At 41.7% G+C, this 22,398-nt stretch overlaps 1 protein-coding gene across 1 annotated transcript in view; it reads right to left on the bottom strand.

Moving 5' to 3' along the window:
• Window positions 1-2,042: 2,042 nt before the first annotated feature.
• Window positions 2,043-22,398, bottom strand: part of LOC138853899 (KH domain-containing, RNA-binding, signal transduction-associated protein 2-like) — a 52,923-nt gene continuing 32,567 nt past the window's right edge. Inside the window, exons 6-7 of the mRNA XM_070093487.1 lie at window positions 15,367-15,437; window positions 2,043-4,467 (exon numbers count right to left, since the gene is read on the bottom strand). Coding sequence (XP_069949588.1) covers window positions 4,373-4,467; window positions 15,367-15,437 — 166 coding nt within the window. The 3' untranslated portion in view covers window positions 2,043-4,372. The remainder of the gene's footprint in view (window positions 4,468-15,366; window positions 15,438-22,398) is intronic.

Raw genomic sequence — 22,398 nt, forward strand, 5'->3', positions numbered from 1 at the left:
AGAGTCTCAAAACTCCAGACCGTCGCGTTAGCCACTGGACATCTGGAGTTTTGAGACTCTCTGACCACGGGTGGGGTTTGAACCCGCGGTCAGAGAGTCTCAAAACTCCAGACCGTCGCGTTAGCCACTGGACATCTGGAGTTTTGAGACTCTCTGACCACGGGTGGGGTTTGAACCCGCGGTCAGAGAGTCTCAAAACTCCAGACCGTCGCGTTAGCCACTGGACATCTGGAGTTTTGAGACTCTCTGACCACGGGTGGGGTTTGAACCCGCGGTCAGAGAGTCTCAAAACTCCAGATGTCCAGTGGCTAACGCGACGGTCTGGAGTTTTGAGACTGACCGCGGGTTCAAATCCCGCCCGTGGTATGGTTTGCTCTGTACCTGGTTAAGACGAACACTATAATATATTCCCTTTAACAAGAATTTATTGTTGGTGTTGAAGAAGGTATAAGATAATTATAATTGATGTAAATATGAAGTTGATGACACTTGTGCGACCCGACACTCCTTACTCTCAGAGTTTTTTCTAATATGCTCGACCTGTGAACCGCAAACCCGCTGAATCTAATCTGTGGGGAGAAAAATACAGCATTTGTGCTATTTATCGGAATTTATATTGCTATCTAAAATTGGAGAAGTAGTTTGGTAAAAAAAATTAGGACTGTTTCCTCCTCTTCCCCGTTTAACGACCACTTCCCGCTCGTACTACGACCAAACTCCTGGCGGCAGCCCTTCTCCGTCCGCTCGCACAACGACCAGATGCCAGGACAACGCTATTGTAAAAAAAATTAAGCATCTCCTTAAATATTCTAGATTTTACTGACATAAAAGATGGACTGAAGACAGATTTGCTGGCAGTCAGTCCAGTGAGTCTAGTGTTAAATTAACCTTATCGTTCGTTTTTATCACAAGGTCACACACGAACTGAAAAAAAAAATAAACAACGAAATTCATAAGAAAAACTTAATTAGATAAGGAAAGATTTGGGCGTCAGAATTTCAATGAGCAGGTTTAAATAAAATCCTCCCTGCCTGGAGTATATCTGGAGAGTGTTCCAGGGGTCAACGCCCCCGCGGCCGGGTCCTAGACTAGGCCTCGCAGTGGATCAGGGCCTGATCAGCCACGCTGTTACTTCTGACCTCACCACAGCTCGGTTGACTGTGTTTTAGTCTTTGTATTAAGTGATAAGGCAAAACACAATGAACTCTGTCAGACGAAACAAGACTGAATTTGAACATTAAAATGGTATAAAATACCGACAGGTTGTTAGGTAACAAGACTGAATTTACCATTTCTACCGAATTCATTTGTTTATCGTGTATAACCATACGGTTTATGCATGGTAAGCTTGCATTATTTTTTTTTTGGGAGGGGGAGGGGAGGAGCTAATCTTTGTCAGGACAGAAAATAAATAATATAAATTAGAGAGAGTATATCACCCAGGTCGCTATTGTAGACAACGAGGTAGAGTGCTGCTGGAAAGTACGGTATGTTTAATGTAGTTCCCCTTTAATGGTACAATTCTCTGGTCCCTATCTACGTCGCTAAGTGGAGGCCACTACGTGTCATATATGTCGTGCCGAATAGGTAAAACTTGCGATTTTGGCTTAAATAGCAATGCTCTTCTTACCGAATAAGGCGAGCGAAAATCTGTGTATGCAATAATTTCTCAAAAATCATTCTGAACCTATCGAAGAAATATATTTCATTGTATTTACTTATTATTAAATTATTGTAAATTTGTCTAAAATATATTTAGTTTGAATAGGCTAAATTAAATTGCGCTTGTTATAATAAGGTCAGGTAAGTTTTCTAAGGTTCTTTTGGTACAAAAATTATTAATTTTAAATGAGTTCTTGCTAATTGACCAGTTTTAGCTATTTGGCACGACAAATACATATTATATATATATATATATATATATATATATATATATATATATATATATATATATATATATATATATATATATATATATATATATATATATATCGTGCCGAATATGTAAAACTGGTCAATTAACAAGAACTCATTTAAAATTAAGTCCTTTATAAAATTTTCTCTTATACGTTTAAAGATATATTTTTTTCATTAATGTTAATGTAAAAATTTTTAATTTTGCACCAAAAGAATCTTAGAAAACTTACCTAACCTTATTATAACAAGAACAATTTATTTTAGCCTAACCCAACTAAATATATTTTAGATTTGTTTACAATAATTTAATACTAAACAAACACAGTGAAATATATTTTTTTCGTTAGGTTCAGAATGATTTTGGCGAAATTATTGCATACACAAATTTTCAATTGTCCTATATGGCAAGATGAACGTTGCCATTTAAGCCAAGATCGCAAGTTCTGCCTATTCGGCACGACATATATATATATATTCCATTGCTGTGAGATACCAATTATATTTGATTACTTTCATGTGTTACAGCCTTAAAAAATGGCATATAAACTACAATATTTTAATAATTTTAAATTACTTTTGTATTTTTCTACATGGTGATGTGGCACTACGTGGGGCACCTATGTGGCATTACCATGTAGCGTCAAGTAAACTTTTCAAACCAATTAAGTAATTGGTTTACCAGTGGTTTCGCAAGTGTGGAGGTATATTTTATTAATCTCACAGCTACAGATTTTTTAAATACGGTTTTCTAAAGTTACTGACGTGTTCCAGGAGTGGTGAAGGCTCGATCCTCCGTCCCATCATCACGACCTGTGGTCTCTGACCAAATAGACTGTTGGGGGATACAGAGGTTTTGACGGAAGACAAGCGAAGGGAGATGGGATGGTTTACCGTGAGTTGACATGTATAAATTTATTTGTTTTAAGCTCGAATATACCTGTGTGTGCGCGTCAAGGGTGCGAAATGGGCGAACGTTCTCTCAGGGTGTTGAAGGAGCCTGGTAGGATACCTGGCTGTACTGAACGAATTATATGTTAAGTCACTTTTATGAAGCCTCAGGGAGGAAGCAAGTGGTGTGAGAGGAAGGAAGGAAGGAAGGAAGGTAGGAAGGAAGGAAGGAAGGAAGGAAGGAAGGAAGGAAGGAAGGAAGGAAGTATGGAAGGAAGAAAAAATAGCATAGGGACTTGATCACTTGTAGCTCCACCTACAGGTAACATGTATCTAATTACAGTGCCAAGTTCAGTGCCAGTGTTCTTGAGTGGTGTTGGGTAGACCTCTCCATCACTGGCACTCTTAGAACACCAGTGGACCTCTTCTTGTTTTCCACATTAATATTCCACAAGAGAAAATTCGGACCATAGAAGAATAAATCATAATACCGTAGGTGAAACAAGTCACAAATAACCCAAAATACCGTGACTAGAACACTGTAGAACTAACCTACAATACCGTAGCTGAAACAATTCACAACTAACCCACAATGTAGAGGGGAAACAGACGACCTTTCGTTATATCCTGGTACATTATCAAATCGCGACCAAGTGAGTTAACAGCATATTCTAGGTTATAATCCTGCACGAGAGATCGATAAGCTGACAACGCAGACAGGTACAAGTCACAGTAGATCCTCTCAAATGTCTCCAACCTAAGTCTCATTAGATGGACCAGTGCTTGTCCAAGGTCTGTGTTACCTGCTGCAGCACCACACAGCAGAATCAGGCTCTCCTTTTAATGAACACACGAAACTTAAAGGTAGATTTCTGCCTTACTAGAACTTGTACAGCAAGCTTGACAACTTTACTCTGAAGTCAGGGCTAAAGAAACATGTGAAGCTTGACAAAACATAAGCAAATAAGCAATAAGTTTATACGTCCCCTTGTTCGTCGATCTTCTTCCACTATAAAATTGAGTTGGTGAGAAGGTGTGCACACAAGGATGACACCTTCATAGAAACGACAAGTTTCCGGTAGTACTCCATGGATTATCTTGAGAAAGGATATGTGTAAGGATAATTAAATATGTTTCCGTCAAATCACTGCTCTTTCTCTCTATCTTACAGCCATAGGTACACAAGTTGGCGAAGATGCAAGACGCGCGCACACACACACCTCCATTTACCACAGGCTGCCCTCTTTCAGAGTTGCATAACCTAAAGTCACAGAAAACGGGAGCTTCCACAGGGGGGAGGGGGGTACTGAAATGTGCTTAAAAGAATCCTCACGTTCACCCAGGGGAAAGGGGGGCACTTTCGAAGCCTCCCCCGTTCCCTCTCCCCCTAGTTTTCTTATGCCCATCCGACGAACGAAGCAAGTCACTCGCTTTGTACCCATCGGGTTGACTTCAGGGACCCGTTGAAACCATCCACAAAGGGAAAAAACACGAATCACGTCCGCTACCTTAGGATGTGCGCGCGTACCTCTCCTTTGACAAGGTGATACAGGAGCCACCTGGGTGTTTAGGTGGAGGAGGGCACTCGCGTATACGGGTCGTGTCGGAACCTTGCTCGTTCTCCTGGACTGCTCACCTTCAGAGCTCCACCACCACCGCGACCTGTAAGTACAAGGACAGTGTGACCTACTTGTAGAAGGAAGACCAACAAGATATATCACAGAATACAAATCACTGCTGTGAAAAAATAATGGAATTACAAGAGCTTTCGTGATTTCTCACGACTAAATAATATATCTGTCGCTTCTTTAATTTGCACGTTCAGAAGTCCTGATAGTAACAGTTTGTCTACACATCCACAACCTCAGAAAATGCTATCATCACGCCCTATATCATACCTCGTGTACTTATTTATCCGCTTTTCTTCTTAAAATAGGTCATACCTCTTCGTATACATCGTCCAGTTAGGTTTCCTCCCATTACCTTTTACCCCTGACACCACAAACCGTACCCACTACGTCCTCCTCCTCTACAACAGATTCTCCCACTTTAACATCTAGATCTCCCACAATTACTTCCTCAGTGCACAACTCTCTCCCACACAAGCTTAGTACTTCCCGGAACATCTCTCTCTCTCTCTCTCTCTCTCTCTCTCTCTCTCCTATATACTCCCACTTCTTCAATAACTGATCATCTAATATTAATTCTTCGTATTCTTCAGCGTTAATTCTATCAGATACTAGCACACCTGATTCACACTCTTTCTCTCCCCTCCGCTAAAATTCCCTTAAAACCCCCCGACCCTTTATCTTCCACCTCCACATTTCTTTCATTCATAACACACTCAACCATAATACATCCACGCACACATCCCTGAATAATAACTTTATTTCTACAAGTACAAGATATATAGGCCTAGCTGACATCAATAACATACTACTATATAGAAAGCCGCTTGTTATGCTGAACATTTCCGTCAAATTAGGTCAGTTTTGTCCCAGGATGCGACCCACACCAGTCGACTAACACCCAGGTACTCAGTTTTATACTGATGGAAGAACAGGGACAGTAGGTGTCTTATTTAAACACGTCCTAATATTTTCCAGCAGTACCGGGGATTCGAACTCCGGACCTCGGTGTGTGAGCTGAGTGCGCTACCGACCGAGCTACGGAACAACCTAACACCAACACCTAAAGTTGAACATCTTGTGTGTGGACGGAGGGAGGGATAGGGATGGAAGGGGAAGAAGGTGTATCCCCGTTCCTTCTGTGACCTCAGTCCATAAAGACCACAGACGAATTAAGGGAACCTCATTTAACCAGTGTTCTGAGGGGTCCCTGTAAGCGAATGTCCATGTTACCAGTCACTGGCCGAGGCTTATACCTCAATTTATTGCCTGGACGAGGCTATGAGGAAAGCTTAGAGGTATTACTATTATTATTATTATTATTATTATTATTATTATTATTATTATTATTATTATTATTACTACTACTACTACTATTACTACTACTATTACTACTACTATTACTACAACTACTACCAATACTAATACTATTATTACTATTTTTAATACTATTATTATGGTGAATCAGCCAACGCAAGGCAAATAAGAAGTCTTTAGATCTAAACCTTGGAATGATAAGACAGCTCAAACTCCTCAAACCAAGAGCCTTTAACTGAGGGAAGCTTTGATAGATAATTAACGGGAGGGAGGGAGAGGTGGAGACGATAAGAAACTACGGAATGGTTAAAAATCTAGTTTAGTTAGAAGGTTTTTTGACAAGAATACTTGTTCTATTAGTGGTTCTCATAATCATTCTATTAGTGGTTCTATTAATGGTTCCATTAGTGGTTCTATTAACGGTTATAATGATGCTTCTAATTGTGGATCTATTAAAGGTTCTATTAGTGGTTCTATTAAGGGTTCTATTACTTGTTCTGTTTTTGGTTCTACTAAAGGTTCTTTTAGTGATTCTCTAAGTGGTTCTACTAGTGATTCTATTAATGGTTCTCTTAATGGTTCCAGTAATGGTTGTATTAATCAGTGTTGTTATGGAGACCATCGCCAGTGATACATCACAGCTGATCTATTGTTGGAAGGATGTCTAGTGTTGGAAGGATGGTCTGGTGTTGTTGGAAGGATGTCTAGTGTTGGAAGGATGGTCTGGTGTTGTTGGAAGGATGTCTAGTGTTGGAAGGATGGTCTGGTGTTGTTGGAAGGATGTCTAGTATTGGAAGGATGGTCTGGTGTTGTTGCAAGGATGTCTAGTGTTGCAAGAATGGTCTGATGTTGCAAGGATGGTCTAGTGTTGTTGCAAGAATGGTCTGATGTTGCAAGGATGATCTAGTGTTGTTGCCAGAATGGTCTGGTTTTGTTGCAAGGATGGTCTAGTGTTGTTGCAAGAATGGTCTGGTTTTGTTACAAGGATGGTCTAGTGTTGTTGCAAGAATGGTCTGGTTGTGTTGCAAGGATGGTCTAGTGTTGTTGCCAGAATGGTCTGGTTTTGTTGCAAGGATGGTCTAGTGTTGTTGCCAGAATGCTCTGGTTTTGTTGCAAGGATGGTCTAGTGTTGTTGAAAGAATGGTCTGGTTTTGTTACAAGGATGGTCTAGTGTTGCAAGAATGGTCTGGTTTTGTTGCAAGGATGGTCTAGTGTTGCCAGAATGCTCTGGTTTTGTTGCAAGGATGGTCTAGTGTTGTTGCAAGAATGGTCTGGTTTTGTTACAAGGATGGTCTAGTGTTCGAAGGATAATCTGGTTATCGTCATTAAAATGGGTCCTGCGCAAGCCAGGGATCAGTAATAAGGCTTTGGAGGCGTCGTGTAGTTTTATATGCGTTCTTGGTACTTAGCCAGTTGTTGTTGCAAGGATGGTCTGGTTTTGTTGCAAGGATGGTCCGGTTTTGTTGCAAGGATGGTCTGGTGGTGTTGCAAGGATGGTCTGGTTTTGTTGCAAGGATGGTCTGTTGTTGCAAGGATGGTCTGGTGTCGTTGCAAGGATGGTCTGATATTGTTGCAAGGATGGTCTGGTGTTGTTGCAAGGATGGTCTGATTTTGTTGCAAGGATGATCTCGTGTTGCAAGAATGGTCTGGTTTTGTTGCAAGGATGGTTTGGTGTTGCAAGGAAGGTCTGGTGTTGCAAGGAAGGTCTGCCGTTGTTGCAAGGAAGGTCTGGTGTTGTTGCAAGGATGGTCTGGTGTTGCAAGGATGGTATGGTGGTGTTGCAAGGATGGTCTGGTGTTGTTGCAAGGAAGATCTGGTGTTGTTGCAAGGAAGGTCTGGTGTTGTTGCAAGGATGGTCTGGTGTTGTTGCAAGGAAGGTCTGGTGTTGTTGCAAGGATGGTCTGGTGTTGTTGCAAGGAAGGTCTGGTGTTGTAAGGAAGGTCTGGTGTTGTTGCAAGGATGGTCTGGTGTTGCAAGGATGGTCTGGTGTTGCAAGGAAGATCTGGTGTTGTTGCAAGGAAGGTCTGGTGTTGCAAGGAAGGTCTGGTGTTGCAAGGAAGGTCTGGTGTTGCAAGGAAGGTCTGGTGTTGTTGCAAGGATGGTCTGGTGCTGTTGCAAGGAAGGTCTGGTGTTGTTGCAAGGATGGTCTGGTGCTGTTGCAAGGAAGGTCTGGTGTTGCAAGGATGGTCTGGTGTTGTTGCAAGGATGATCTGTTGCAAGAATGGTCTGGTTTTGTTGCAAGGATGGTCTGGTGTTGCAAGGAAGGTCTGGTGTTGTTGCAAGGATGGTCTGGTGTTGCAAGGAAGGTCTGGTGTTGCAAGGAAGGTCTGGTGTTGCAAGGATGGTGTAGTGTTGTTGCAAGGATGGTCACACTGAGTTGTGTAAAAATGCCGGAGATTGTTTCTCTCTCTCACACAAACACACACACGCGCGCGCGAGCGCACACACACAGACAAACAGTGTCTGTTGAAGAAAATGAGACATAATCGGCATTTAATGAAAAAAACTGTCAGGGAAAACGACTAGCCGGGGGCTCGAACCAGTGTTCCTTTAGCCCGCCTCATGGTGAGCGAAAATTCACGACGCTCTAACCCACGGGACTATCCAGTCCTACGAAAATCACGCACCCAGCAGAGCTAGGTGTTTTACTGTGATCCTAGGACATTCGATGGTGTGGGAGCCTCAGAGCTAATTTCATTTTTCTCCCCGTTTGGGGAGCCCCCGGCTAGTAGAAGTGTTGTTATTGTTTAAATACCACTCGTTCGTACTACTACTACAACTGCTACTACTACTGGTACTACCACTACTACTATAACTACTACTACTATTACCACCACAACCACTACTGCTACTACTACTGATACTACCACTACTACTACCACCACCACTACTACTACTACTGCTACTACTACTACTATTACTGTTACTACTACTACTACTATTACTACAATACTGATGCTACTACTACTACTACTACCATTACCACCACCACTACTACAACTACTACAACTACTACTACCACCATGCCTTAATACATGCCATTTCTGCTGGTTTATAAACCTAAACATTAGCCCGGGTTTTTATTACGAGTTGGAGTATAAAAGTGAAATTAAAACTGTATTTGTTATATCAAAAAGTTGGTATCACTGGACTAGTAAACAAAAGTTAAGTATATGTATATTTAATTTGTATATATTAACTGTGGGTATATATACACGCCTTCTCTGTTTGTATAACACGCTTATTCTGTCTGAATACACAAGCCTATTCTGCCTACACAAGCCTATTCTGGCTACACAAGCCAATTCTGGCTACACAAGCCTATTCTGGCTACACAAGCCTATTCTAGCTACACAAGCCTATCTAGTACACAAGCCTATTCTAGTACACAAGCCTATTCTGCCTACACAAGCCTATTCTGGCTACACAAGCCTATTCTAGCTACACAAGAATATTCTGGCTACACAAGCCTATTCTGCCTACACAAGCCTATTCTAGCTACACAAACCTATTCTGGCTACACAAGCCTATTCTAGCTACACAAGCCTATTCTAGCTAAACAAGCCTATTCTGCCTACACAAGCCTATTCTAGCTACACAAGCCTATTCTGGCTACACAAGCCTATTCTAGCTAAACAAGCCTATTCTGCCTTCACAAGCCTATTCTAGCTACACAAGCCTATTCTGGCTACACAAGCCTATTCTAGATACACAAGCCTATTCTAGTACACAAGCCTATTCTAGTACACAAGCCTATTCTAGCTACATATTCTGGCTACACAAGCCTATTCTGCCTACACAAGCATATTCTAGCTTCTCAAGCCTATTCTAGCTACACAAGCCTATTCTAGATACACAAGCCTATTCTGGCTACACAAGCCTATTCTAGTTAAACAAGCCTATTCCAGCTACACAAGCCTATTCTAGCTACACAAGCCTATTCTGGCTACACAAGCCTATCCTAGCTACAAAAGACTATTCTAGTACACAAGCCTATTCTGGCTACACAAGCCTATTCCAGCCACACAAGCCTATTCTGGCTACACAAGCCTATTCTAGCTACACAAGCCTATTCTATCTACACAAGCCTACTCTAGTACACAAGCCTATTCTAGTACATAAGCCTATTCTAGATATATATTCTTGCTACGCAAGCCTATTCTGGCTACACAAGCCTATTCTAGCTACACAAGCCTATTCTAGCTACACAAGCCTATTCTAGCTACTCAAGCCTATTCTGGCTCCACAAGCCTATTCCAGCTACACAAGCCTATTCTAGCTACACAAGCCTCTTCTGGCTACACAAGCCTATTCTAGCTACACAAGCCTATTCTAGCTACACAAGCCTATTCTAGCTACTCAAGCCTATTCTGCCTCCACAAGCGTATTCTAGCTACACAAGCCTATTCTAGCTACACAAGCCAATTCTAGCTACACAAGCCTATTCTAGTACACAAGCCTATTCTAGCTACACAAGCCTATTCTAGCTACTCAAGCCTATTCTGGCTACACAAGCCTATTCTAACTACACAGCATATTCTAGCTACACAAGCCTATTCTAGCTACACAAGCTTATTCTAGTACACAAGCCTATTCTGGCTACACAAGCCTATTCTAGCTACACAAGGCTATTCTAGCTACTCAAGCCTATTCTGGCTCCACAAGCCTATTCTAACTACAAAAGCCTATTCTAGCTACACAAGCCTATTCTAGCTACACAAGCCTATTCTGGTTCCACAAGCCTATACTAGCTACTCAAGCCTATTCTGGCTCCACAAGCCTATTCTAACTACACAAGCCTATTCTAGCTTCACAAGCCTATTCTAGCTACACAAGCCAATTCTAGCTACAGAAGCCTATTCTAGCTACACAAGCCTATTCTGGCTACACAAGCCTATTCAACCTACACAAGCCTATTCTAGCTACACAAGCCTATTCTAGTACACAAGCCTATTCTAGTACACAAGCCTATTCTGGCTACACAAGCCTATTCTAGCTACACAAGCCTATTCTGGCTACACAAGCCTATTCTAGCTACTCAAGCCTATTCTGGCTACAAAAGCCTATTCTAGCTACACAAGCATATTCTAGCTACACAAGCCTATTCTAGCTACACAAGCCTATTCTGGCTCCACAAGCCTATTCTAGGTACACAAGCCTATTCTAGCTACACAAGCCTATTCTAGCTACACAAGCCTATTCTGGCTACACAAGCCTATTCTAGCTACACAAGCATATTCTGGCTACAGAAGCCTATTCTAGCTACTCAAGCCTATTCTGGCTACACAAGCCTATTCTAGCTACACAAGCCTACTCTGGCTACACAAGCCTATTCTAGCTACACAAGCCTATTCTAGTACACAAGCCTATTCTAGCTACACAAGCCTATTCTAGCTACACAAGCCTATTCTAGTTACGCAAGCCTATTCTGGCTACACAAGCCCATTCTAGCTACACAAGCCTATTCTAGCTTCACAAGCCTATTCTGGCTACACAAGCTTATTCTAGCTGAACGAGCCTATTCTAGCTACACAAGCCTATTCTAGCTACACAAGCATATTCTGGCTACAGAAGCCTATTCTATCTACTCAAGCCTATTCTGGCTACACAAGCCTATTCTAGCTACACAAGCCTATTCTGGCTCCACAAGCCTATTCTAACTACAAAAGCCTATTCTAGCTGCACAAGCCTATTCTAGCTACACAAGTCTATTCTGGCTCCACAAGCCTATACTAGCTACTCAAGGCTATTCTGGCTCCACAAGCCTATTCTAACTACACAAGCCTATTCTAGCTTCACAAGCCTATTCTAGCTACACAAGCCAATTCTAGCTACAGAAGCCTATTCTAGCTACACAAGCCTATTCTGGCTACACAAGCCTATTCAAGCTACACAAGCCTATTCTGGCTACACAAGCCTATTCTAGCTACACAAGCCTATTCTAGTACACAAGCCTATTCTAGTACACAAGCCTATTCTGGCTACACAAGCCTATTCTAGCTACACAAGCCTATTCTGGCTACACAAGCCTATTCTAGCTACTCAAGCCTATTCTGGCTACAAAAGCCTATTCTAGCTACACAAGCATATTCTAGCTACACAAGCCTATTCTAGGTACACAAGCCTATTCTGGCTCCACAAGCCTATTCTAGGTACACAAGCCTATTCTAGCTACACAAGCCTATTCTAGCTACACAAGCCTATTCTGGCTACACAAGCCTATTCTAGCTACACAAGCATATTCTGGCTACAGAAGCCTATTCTAGCTACTCAAGCCTATTCTGGCTACACAAGCCTATTTTAGCTACACAAGCCTACTCTGGCTACAAAAGCCTATTCTAGCTACACAAGCCTATTCTAGTACACAAGCCTATTCTAGCTACACAAGCCTATTCTAGCTACTCAAGCCTATTCTGGCTACACAAGCCTATTCTAACTACACAGCATATTCTAGCTACACAAGCCTATTCTAGCTACACAAGCTTATTCTAGTACACAAGCCTATTCTGGCTACACAAGCCTATTCTAGCTACACAAGGCTATTCTAGCTACTCAAGCCTATTCTGGCTCCACAAGCCTATTCTAACTACAAAAGCCTATTCTAGCTACACAAGCCTATTCTAGCTACACAAGCCTATTCTAGCTACACAAGCCTATACTAGCTACTCAAGCCTATTCTGGCTCCACAAGCCTATTCTAACTACACAAGCCTATTCTAGCTTCACAAGCCTATTCTAGCTACACAAGCCAATTCTAGCTACAGAAGCCTATTCTAGCTACACAAGCCTATTCTGGCTACACAAGCCTATTCAACCTACACAAGCCTATTCTAGCTACACAAGCCTATTCTAGTACACAAGCCTATTCTAGTACACAAGCCTATTCTGGCTACACAAGCCTATTCTAGCTACACAAGCCTATTCTGGCTACACAAGCCTGTTCTAGCTACTCAAGCCTATTCTGGCTACAAAAGCCTATTCTAGCTACACAAGCATATTCTAGCTACACAAGCCTATTCTAGCTACACAAGCCTATTCTGGCTCCACAAGCCTATTCTAGCTACACAAGCCTATTCTAGCTAAACAAGCCTATTCTGGCTACACAAGCCTATTCTAGCTACACAAGCATATTCTGGCTACAGAAGCCTATTCTAGCTACTCAAGCCTATTCTGGCTACACAAGCCTATTCTAGCTACACAAGCCTACTCTGGCTACACAAGCCTATTCTAGCTACACAAGCCTATTCTAGTACACAAGCCTATTCTAGCTACACAAGCCTATTCTAGCTACACAAGCCTATTCTAGTTATGCAAGCCTATTCTGGCTACACAAGCCTATTCTAGTACACAAGCTTATTCTAGCTGCACAAGCCTTTTCTAGCTACACAAGCCTATTCTAGCTACACAAGCATATTCTGGCTACAGAAGCCTATTCTATCTACTCAAGCCTATTCTGGCTACACAAGCCTATTCTAGCTACACAAGCCTATTCTGGCTCCACAAGCCTATTCTAACTACAAAAGCCTATTCTATCTACACAAGCCTATTCTGGCTCCACAAGCCTATACTAGCTACTCAAGCCTATTCTGGCTCCACAAGCCTATTCTAACTACACAAGCCTATTCTAGCTTCACAAGCCTATTCTAGCTACACAAGCCAATTCTAGCTACAGAAGCCTATTCTAGCTACACAAGCCTATTCTGGCTACACAAGCCTATTCAAGCTACACAAGCCTATTCTGGCTACACAAGCCTATTCTAGCTACTCAAGCCTATTCTAGTACACAAGCCTATTCTAGTACACAAGCCTATTCTGGCTACACAAGCCTATTCTAGCTACACAAGCCTATTCTGGCTACACAAGCCTATTCTAGCTACTCAAGCCTATTCTGGCTACAAAAGCCTATTCTAGCTACACAAGCATATTCTAGCTACACAAGCCTATTCTAGCTACACAAGCCTATTCTGGCTCCACAAGCCTATTCTAGGTACACAAGCCTATTCTAGCTACACAAGCCTATTCTAGCTACACAAGCCTATTCTGGCTACACAAGCCTATTCTAGCTACACAAGCATATTCTGGCTACAGAAGCCTATTCTAGCTACTCAAGCCTATTCTGGCTACACAAGCCTATTCTAGCTACACAAGCCTACTCTGGCTACACAAGCCTATTCTAGCTACACAAGCCTATTCTAGTACACAAGCCTATTCTAGCTACACAAGCCTATTCTAGCTACACAAGCCTATTCTAGCTACACAAGCCTATTCTGGCTACACAAGCCCATTCTAGCTACACAAGCCTATTCTAGCTTCACAAGCCTATTCTGGCTACACAAGCTTATTCTAGCTGCACAAGCCTATTCTAGCTACACAAGCCTATTCTAGCTACACAAGCATATTCTGGCTACAGAAGCCTATTCTATCTACTCAAGCCTATTCTGGCTACACAAGCCTATTCTAGCTACACAAGCCTATTCTAGTACACAAGCCTATTCTGGCTATACAAGCCTATTCTAGCTACACAAGGCTATTCTAGCTACACAAGCCTATTCTAGCTACACAAGCCTATTCTAGCTACACAAGCCTATTCTAGCTACACAAGCCTGTTCTAGCTACACAAGCCTATTCTAGCTACACAAGCCTATTCTAGCTACACTAGCATATTCTAGTATACAAGCCTATTCTAGTACACAAGCCTATTCTAGCTACACAAGCCTATTCTAGATACACAAGCCTATTCTAGTATACAAGCCTATTCTAGCTACACAAGCCTATTCTAGTACACAAGCCTATTCTAGCTACACAAGCCTATTCTAGCTACACAAGCCTATTCTAGCTACACAAGCCTATTCTAGCTACACAAACCTATTCTAGTACACAAGCCTATTCTAGCTACACAAGCCTATTCTGGCTACACAAGCCTATTCTAGCTACACAAGCCTATTCTAGCTACACAAGCCTATTCTAGCAACATAAGCCTATTCTAGCTACACAAGCCTATTCTAGCTACACAAGCATACTCTGGCTACACAAGCTTATTCTAGCTACACAAGCCTATTCTAGCTACACAAGCCTATTCTAGCTACATAAGCCTATTCTAGCTACACAAGCCTATTCTAGCTACACAAGCCTATTCTAGCTTCACAAGCCTATTCTAGCTACACAAGCCTATTCTAGCTACACAAGCTTATTCTAGCTAAACAAGCCTATTCTAGCTATACAAGCCTATTCTAGCTACACAAGCCTATTCTAGCTACACAAGCCTATTCTGGCTACACAGGCCTATTCTAGCTACACAAGCCTATTCTAGCTACACAAGCCTTTTCTAGCTACACAAGCCTATTCTAGCAATGCAAGCCTATTCTATCTGTGAATAAAAGTCTGTTGTATATACACAAGAGTATTTTATTGTATATACACAAGTCTTACTACAGTATACACAAGCTTATTTCTGACTGTATCCATATACACTTCAATATTTAAATACACATACCTATTCCATCTGCATATGCAAGTCTATTCTTTTTGTATATACAAGCCTATTTCATATATATACACGAGTGTTCTATACACAAGACGTGTTTCATTGTGTATATTTAAACCTCTCACTCCCTTACCTGTTAGGTCGTCTGCTGCTGCTGTTGTTTCTGAGAGCGGTAATTCCGCAAGGTGATCATACAGTCCGTATCTGCAAGTACATGAACACGGACCGTCAGCTTGTACTTAGGTACGTCAACACGTACCAGGAAGGATGAAAATGAGTTGATTCGTAGAACCAAATGAGCAGGGGGAAAAAATGGGGTGTTTTTTTTTTTTTTGAATGGTAGAAAAGGAAAGATGCCAGGAATGATGAACCAGGCTGTTGGTGTCCTCCCCCGCCGCAGGCTCACTCGGACATCACAGCCTGGTTGATCTTGTATTTGGGTTAGTATGATTTCTGGTGTCAACGCTTGTGTGGGTTATATTGGGTTGTTGAGCAACTGGTGGATTCTGGGAAATATTGGATTTTATCAGAATTAACTGCGCTGTAGTATTGATTGTTTTGCTTGTATGCTTCAATTTGACCCCCTTCCCCCCCCCGTCTCTCTCTCTCTCTTTTTCTCTCTTTCTCTCTTTCTCTTCTCTCATGGAAGGTTCCTTGACTCTGGTGAGGGGCGCTTGAACTAGGGAATTGGATATGTCTGTATAATCCTACGGGTTTAGCGCTCCCCATGATTATAATCTCTCTCTCTCTCTCTTTCTCTCTCTCTCAAGCACTCGCATATTCTGAGTGAAATATATTTAATTTTCATATAAAAACCACAAGTTTATTGACCTTAATTCTCGGTTTTGTTTAAGGCGGAACCGGTTATGTCTCGGTGATCCTTAGCCTCTCACTTCAACGTTAATATTCCAAGTTTCTATTCTTTTACACATACACACACACACACACACACACACACACAGAGGGAACCACAAAGGGAACCACACACAGGAATCAGGGATCAGATGAGAAGAGTTCTGGTAGGGAGGAGTGGATGGAGGAGCAGTGGAAAAGGATGGAACAAGAGTGGGAGAGAAAATTAGGAGAGCTTTCTGAAAAAAATGGAGACAGAGCTTTCTGTGAAATTAGAAAAGAGGTTGGAGAAGGAGAAGAAGAATTGGGAGGCACAAGTCGAAACTGCAATAGCCAGGTTAAGGGTCCTAGAAGATGAGTTAAACAGGCTGAAGCGAGTTACAGAGGCATTGACCAGAGAAGACACAGCCTATGAAGCTGAGAGGCCGAACAGAAAGGCAGGAGATATGAATTATGCTAAGGTCATATCAGCCTGCCAAGAAGGGCCAAGGAGTGAAAAGGGAGAGCAGGTGGGTGCAGATGGAGAGGGTGATAGGTCGAATGCAGAGGCAGAATCATGCTACCAAGAGCCACTGGATAAAACAAGGGAGAAAATGACCATGTACAGACAGGAACCAGAGTCACAGAGGTAGAGGCAATGGGAGGAGGAAAGGGCAAAATCAGTGTTCGTCCATAGGCTTCAGGAGAGAGAGGAAAGGACACACACTGAAAGATGGCAGGCAGAAAGAAAGGAGATTGAGAACATCATCACAGAAATAGGTGAAGAAGACATGGATGAGATTGTAAATTTTCAGAGAATAGGGGGGTACTTGAAGGGGAGAAAATGATTGATCAAGCTGATTCTCAGGACAGAAACAGTGCAGAACAGGATCCTCCAAGAGAAACCACGGTTGAAGTACTCGGAAGAGTACAAGAGGGTGTTCCTAGACAGAGACAGAACACAAACAGGGAAAGGACAAAAAAAGAGGGAAAGGACAAAAAAGCGAAAGGAGCTAGGAAAGGAGACAAGGATGGAACCAGCAGAGGTCAATCAGAGCAGGACAGAGCCCCACACACAGAACCATCCTCAGAACCCCACAACATATCACACCATCCCAACACTACAATCTGCAATCCATACTCACAGCTTCCACCCAACACCCAGCTATAGAATCCCACAGTATGCTACCAAGTCTCCCACCCTCATAAGCCACCCAAACCACAGTTTTGGAGAGGAAACTGAGGGTATGGTACACAAACGCTCATGAAATAACAAATAAGTGGGAGAAATTAGGTCTAATAATAACGATCCCAAATGGGTTAACAGGAGGCTAAAACATCTATTAGGGGAGAAAAGGGGAATTTATAGGCGCATCAGCAGAGGAGAGGTTAACCTTACTGACCAATATGTTCAGCTAAAAAGAGAAGTAAAAAAGGCGATTAGAAAGGCTAAACGTGACTATGAAATTAGAGTTGCTAATGAATCAAAGACTAATCCAAAGGGGTTCTTTCAAGTGTATAGGACGAAGGTGAAGGAAAAAGTAGGACCTCTGAAAACTGGGAATGGACAGCTGACGGATAATGAACTGGAAATGTGTTCCTTATTTAATGACTATTTTTTGTCAGTTTTTACACAGGAAGATGTAAATGAGATTCCAGTAATTAACAATTATTTAGTTCCTGATGAATTTAAGTTAACTAACTAATATTACTGTCACGAGGGACATGGTTATTAAACAGATAGACAAACTGAAACAAAATAAGTCCCCGGGACCCGATGAGTTGTTTTCAAGGGTACTTAAGGAATGCAAGATGGAGCTTAGCCAGCCATTAACGAGTTTATTCAATGCGTCCATCCTTACCAGTGTTGTGCCAGAGTTGTGGAAGATGGCTAATGTGGTTCCTATATTCAAATCAGGGGATAAGTCCACTTTTTCAAATTACCGTCCAATAAGCCTGACATCTATAGTGGGCAAGTTACTAGAATCAATTATAGCTGACATTATCAGAAGTCACCTTGAAGAGCATAACTTGATAAATGAATCTCAGCATGGATTCACGAGAGGTCGTTCCTGCCTGACAAACTTACTGACGTTCTTCAATAGAACATTTGAGGCAGTTGACAGTGATAAGGAATATGATATTGTTTATTTGGATTTTAGTAAAGCCTTCGACAGAGTACCTCACAAGAGACTCTTAAGAAAAGTGGCAGCTCATGGTATAGGAGGTAAAGTTCTAGCATGGATTGAGGCATGGCTTACCAATAGAAAGCAGAGAGTTACCATTAATGGAGTGAAATCTGAATGGGGATTAGTCACTAGTGGCGTTCCACAAGGATCAGTTTTAGGCCCTCTCCTGTTCATAATTTACATTAATGACCTTGATGAAGGGATTACTAGTGACATGAGTAAGTTTGCTGATGATACAAAGATAGGCCGTATAATTCACTCTGAGGAGGATATCAATGAACTCCAGGACGATTTGAACAAATTAATGTCTTGGTCTGAAAAATGGCAGATGAAGTTTAATGTGGATAAGTGTAAGGTACTTGCCCTTGGTAATGAAAATAACCCTCGAAGCTATAATCTAGGTGAAGTAGAGCTTGGTCATACAGAATGTGAAAAAGACTTGGGAGTCATGGTAAGCAGAAATCTAAAGCCAAGACAGCAGTGCCTTAGTGTGCGCAACAAGGCCAACAGATTACTTGGATTTATCTCAAAAAGTATAAGTAACAGAAGTCCAAAAGTTATTTTACAGCTCTATACATCACTAGTGAGGCCTCATTTAGATTATGCTGCTCAGTTTTGGTCCCCTTACTACAGGATGGACATAGACTCATTAGAGAACATACAGAGAAGAATGACTAAAATGATTTACTGTGTAAGGAACCTCCCGTATGAAGATAGACTTAAAGCCTTAAATCTCCACTCTCTGGAGAGGCGTAGAATGAGGGGAGATATCATTGAAGTGTATAAGTGGATGACGGGCATAAACAAGGGAGACATTAATAAAGTACTGAGGGTGTCGAACCAGGTAAGAACCAGGAATAATGGATTTAAGTTGGATAAATTTAGATTTAGAAAGGACTCCAGGCTTGGATCACGATAGAGGGAGACTTCTTTGGGACGAAATTGTTAGGGCTTCTGTACACAGTAACGTAGTCATAGTAGGGGACTTTAACTTTAGCCAAATTGACTGGAATTCTTTGACAGGTAATCTAGAGTCCAGTGACTTCATGGAAACAGTTCAGGACTGTTTTCTGAAACAGAGTGTAACTGAACCTACCAGGGGTAATAATTTGCTAGACCTAGTCTTGTCAAATAAGGAAAGACTCGTGAATAATCTGGAGATCACTGATGAGCTTGGCGCAAGTGATCACAAATCCATCACCTTTAGCATTAATTGGGAATGCAAGAATAATGATAATACAATAAAAATCCCCGATTTTCGTTCTGCCGATTATAATGGACTTAGGGAACATTTGTCTAATCTTGATTGGGGTTATCTAGCTAATGATTTTATTGACGATAATCATACTTATGAATATGAAGGGATCTGCTTTTATGATTGTTTTCTAAATAATGTACACAGTGCCCAGAGTATATACATTCCCCAGAGAGAAATTAGGTCTAATAATAACGATCCCAAATGGGTTAACAGGAGGCTAAAGCATCTATTAGGGGAGAAAAGGGGAATTTATAGGCGCATCAGAAGAGGAGAGGTTAACCTTACTGACCAATATGTTCAGCTTAAAAGAGAAGTAAAAAAAGCGATTAGAAAGGCTAAACGTGACTATGAAATTAGAGTTGCTAATGAATCAAAGACTAATCCAAAGGGGTTCTTTCAAGTGTATAGGACGAAGGTGAAGGAAAAAGTAGGACCTCTGAAATCTGGGAATGGACAGCTGACGGATAATGAACTGGAAATGTGTTCCTTATTTAATGACTATTTTTTGTCAGTTTTTACACAGGAAGATGTAAATGAGATTCCAGTAATTAACAATTATTTAGTTCCTGATGAATTCAAGTTAACTAATATTACTGTCACGAGGGACATGGTTATTAAACAGATAGACAAACTGAAACAAAATAAGTCCCCGGGACCCGATGAGTTGTTTTCAAGGGTACTTAAGGAATGCAAGATGGAGCTTAGTCAGCCATTAACGAGTGTATTCAATACGTCCATCCTTACCAGTGTTGTGCCAGATATGTGGAAGATGGCTAATGTGGTTCCTATATTCAAATCAGGGAATAAGTCCACTCCTTCAAATTACCGTCCAATAAGCCTGACATCTATAGTGGGCAAGTTATTAGAATCAATTATAGCTGACATTATCAGAAGTCACCTTGAAGAGCATAACTTGATAAATGAATCTCAGCATGGATTCACGAGAGGTCGTTCCTGCCTGACAAACTTACTGACGTTCTTCAATAGAACATTTGAGGCAGTTGACAGTGATAAGGAATATGATATTGTTTATTTGGATTTTAGTAAAGCCTTCGACAGAGTACCTCACAAGAGACTCTTAAGAAAAGTGGCAGCTCATGGTATAGGAGGTAAAGTTCTAGCATGGATTGAGGCATGGCTTACCAATAGAAAGCAGAGATGGAAATAAATGGTATAAAGTACCGACACAATGGCAATATAAACACAAATGCAGTATAAAGGTGATCTTCTCAATCGCATTCGCAACATCAACATCAGGAACAAGAAACTTTCCAGCCTTGACGTGACTTCCCTATTCACCAAAGTACCTACTACACAAGCCATCAATCTCTTGCGCAGGAAAATTGACGATTCACTTGATCTTCCCATTCCAGCCAGCGACTTCATCGACCTTGTTGAACTATGTGTTGACTTTACGTGTTTCTCTTTCGAAAATCACCTCTTTCAGCAGACTTGTTAGGTAAGACACATATGCAACAGTTAGGTATCTTTATTTCGAAACGTTTCGCCTACACAGTAGGCTTCTTCAGTCGAGTACAGAAAGGTTGATAGAAGCAGAAGATACTTGAAGACGATGTAATCAGTCCATCACCCTTAAAGTTTTGAGGTGGTCAGTCCCTCAGTCTGGAGAAGAGCATTGTTCCGTTGTCTGAAACAATATATTGTTTCAGACAACGGAACAATGCTCTTCTCCAGACTGAGGGACTGACCACCTCAAAACTTTAAGGGTGATGGACTGATTACATCGTCTTCAAGTATCTTCTGCTTCTATCAACCTTTCTGTACTCGACTGAAGAAGCCTACTGTGTAGGCGAAACGTTTCGAAATAAAGATACCTAACTGTTGCATATGTGTCTTACCTAACAATCTGTCGGTATTTCATACCATTTTAATGTTCATTCAGCAGACTTTTGGACTACCCATGGGTTCGCCACTCAGTGCAGTCCTGGCGAACCTATACATGGAACATCTAGAAGCCGAACGTTTCTCCACCATTATTCCTTCGTCTGTCACCTGGCTCCGTTATGTTGACGACATTCTCCTCATAACTCCTAAACGCTTCAACGTTCAAGCTCTCCAAGACAAGCTCAACCAGGTCGAGCCTTCAATCCAGTTCACACTTGAAGAAGAAGTCGACAACACTCTTCCTTTCCTTGATGTCCTGCTCTGCAAAGCTGACCACGAACTTCGTTTTAAAGTCTATCGAAAACCCACCAACCAAAACGATCTTCTCCACTTCTACTCCCACCACGACACCAAAACCAAACGTGGTGTAATTATAGGCTTCTTCCTACGTGCACTCAGAATCTGCAGCAACGAGTTCCTTGAGGAAGAATGCACTATAATTGAACAAATATTTTCTAAACTCCACTATCCTCGTCACTTCATCAGAGACTGCAGACGGCGAGCATTAAACATCTTCAACACACCCAGAGAAGACACTGCCGAGAAGAGATACATAGTCCTTCCCACTAACTCCATTGCCAAACATGTTTCCAACATCTTTACCAAAACATCATTCCAAGTATCTACCTCCACAACCACGACCATCAAGGACATCACCAGTAGTAGGCAGGACAAGCCTCCATCCTCTGCAGGGGTATACATAATCCCTTGCAATGACTGCAAAAAGTTATACGTGGGCGAAACATCAAGGGACCTCCAAACACGTATTTCAGAACACCAATACGCAAGCAGGTCTGACGACACAAGGAATGCCTGCGTACAACACCGTAATTCACACAACCACTTGATAAACTACAGAAACTCAAGACTTATCGCCACAGAAGACAACACTCAATACCGAAGAATCCTGGAATCATCACTTATTTCTATATCCGACAACTTCAACCAGAATAGTGGCTTCTATAACATAGCTGAACCACTT

The sequence above is a fragment of the Cherax quadricarinatus genome, chromosome 43 (genome assembly GCF_038502225.1).
Source record: "Cherax quadricarinatus isolate ZL_2023a chromosome 43, ASM3850222v1, whole genome shotgun sequence".
NCBI lineage: Eukaryota > Metazoa > Arthropoda > Malacostraca > Decapoda > Parastacidae > Cherax > Cherax quadricarinatus.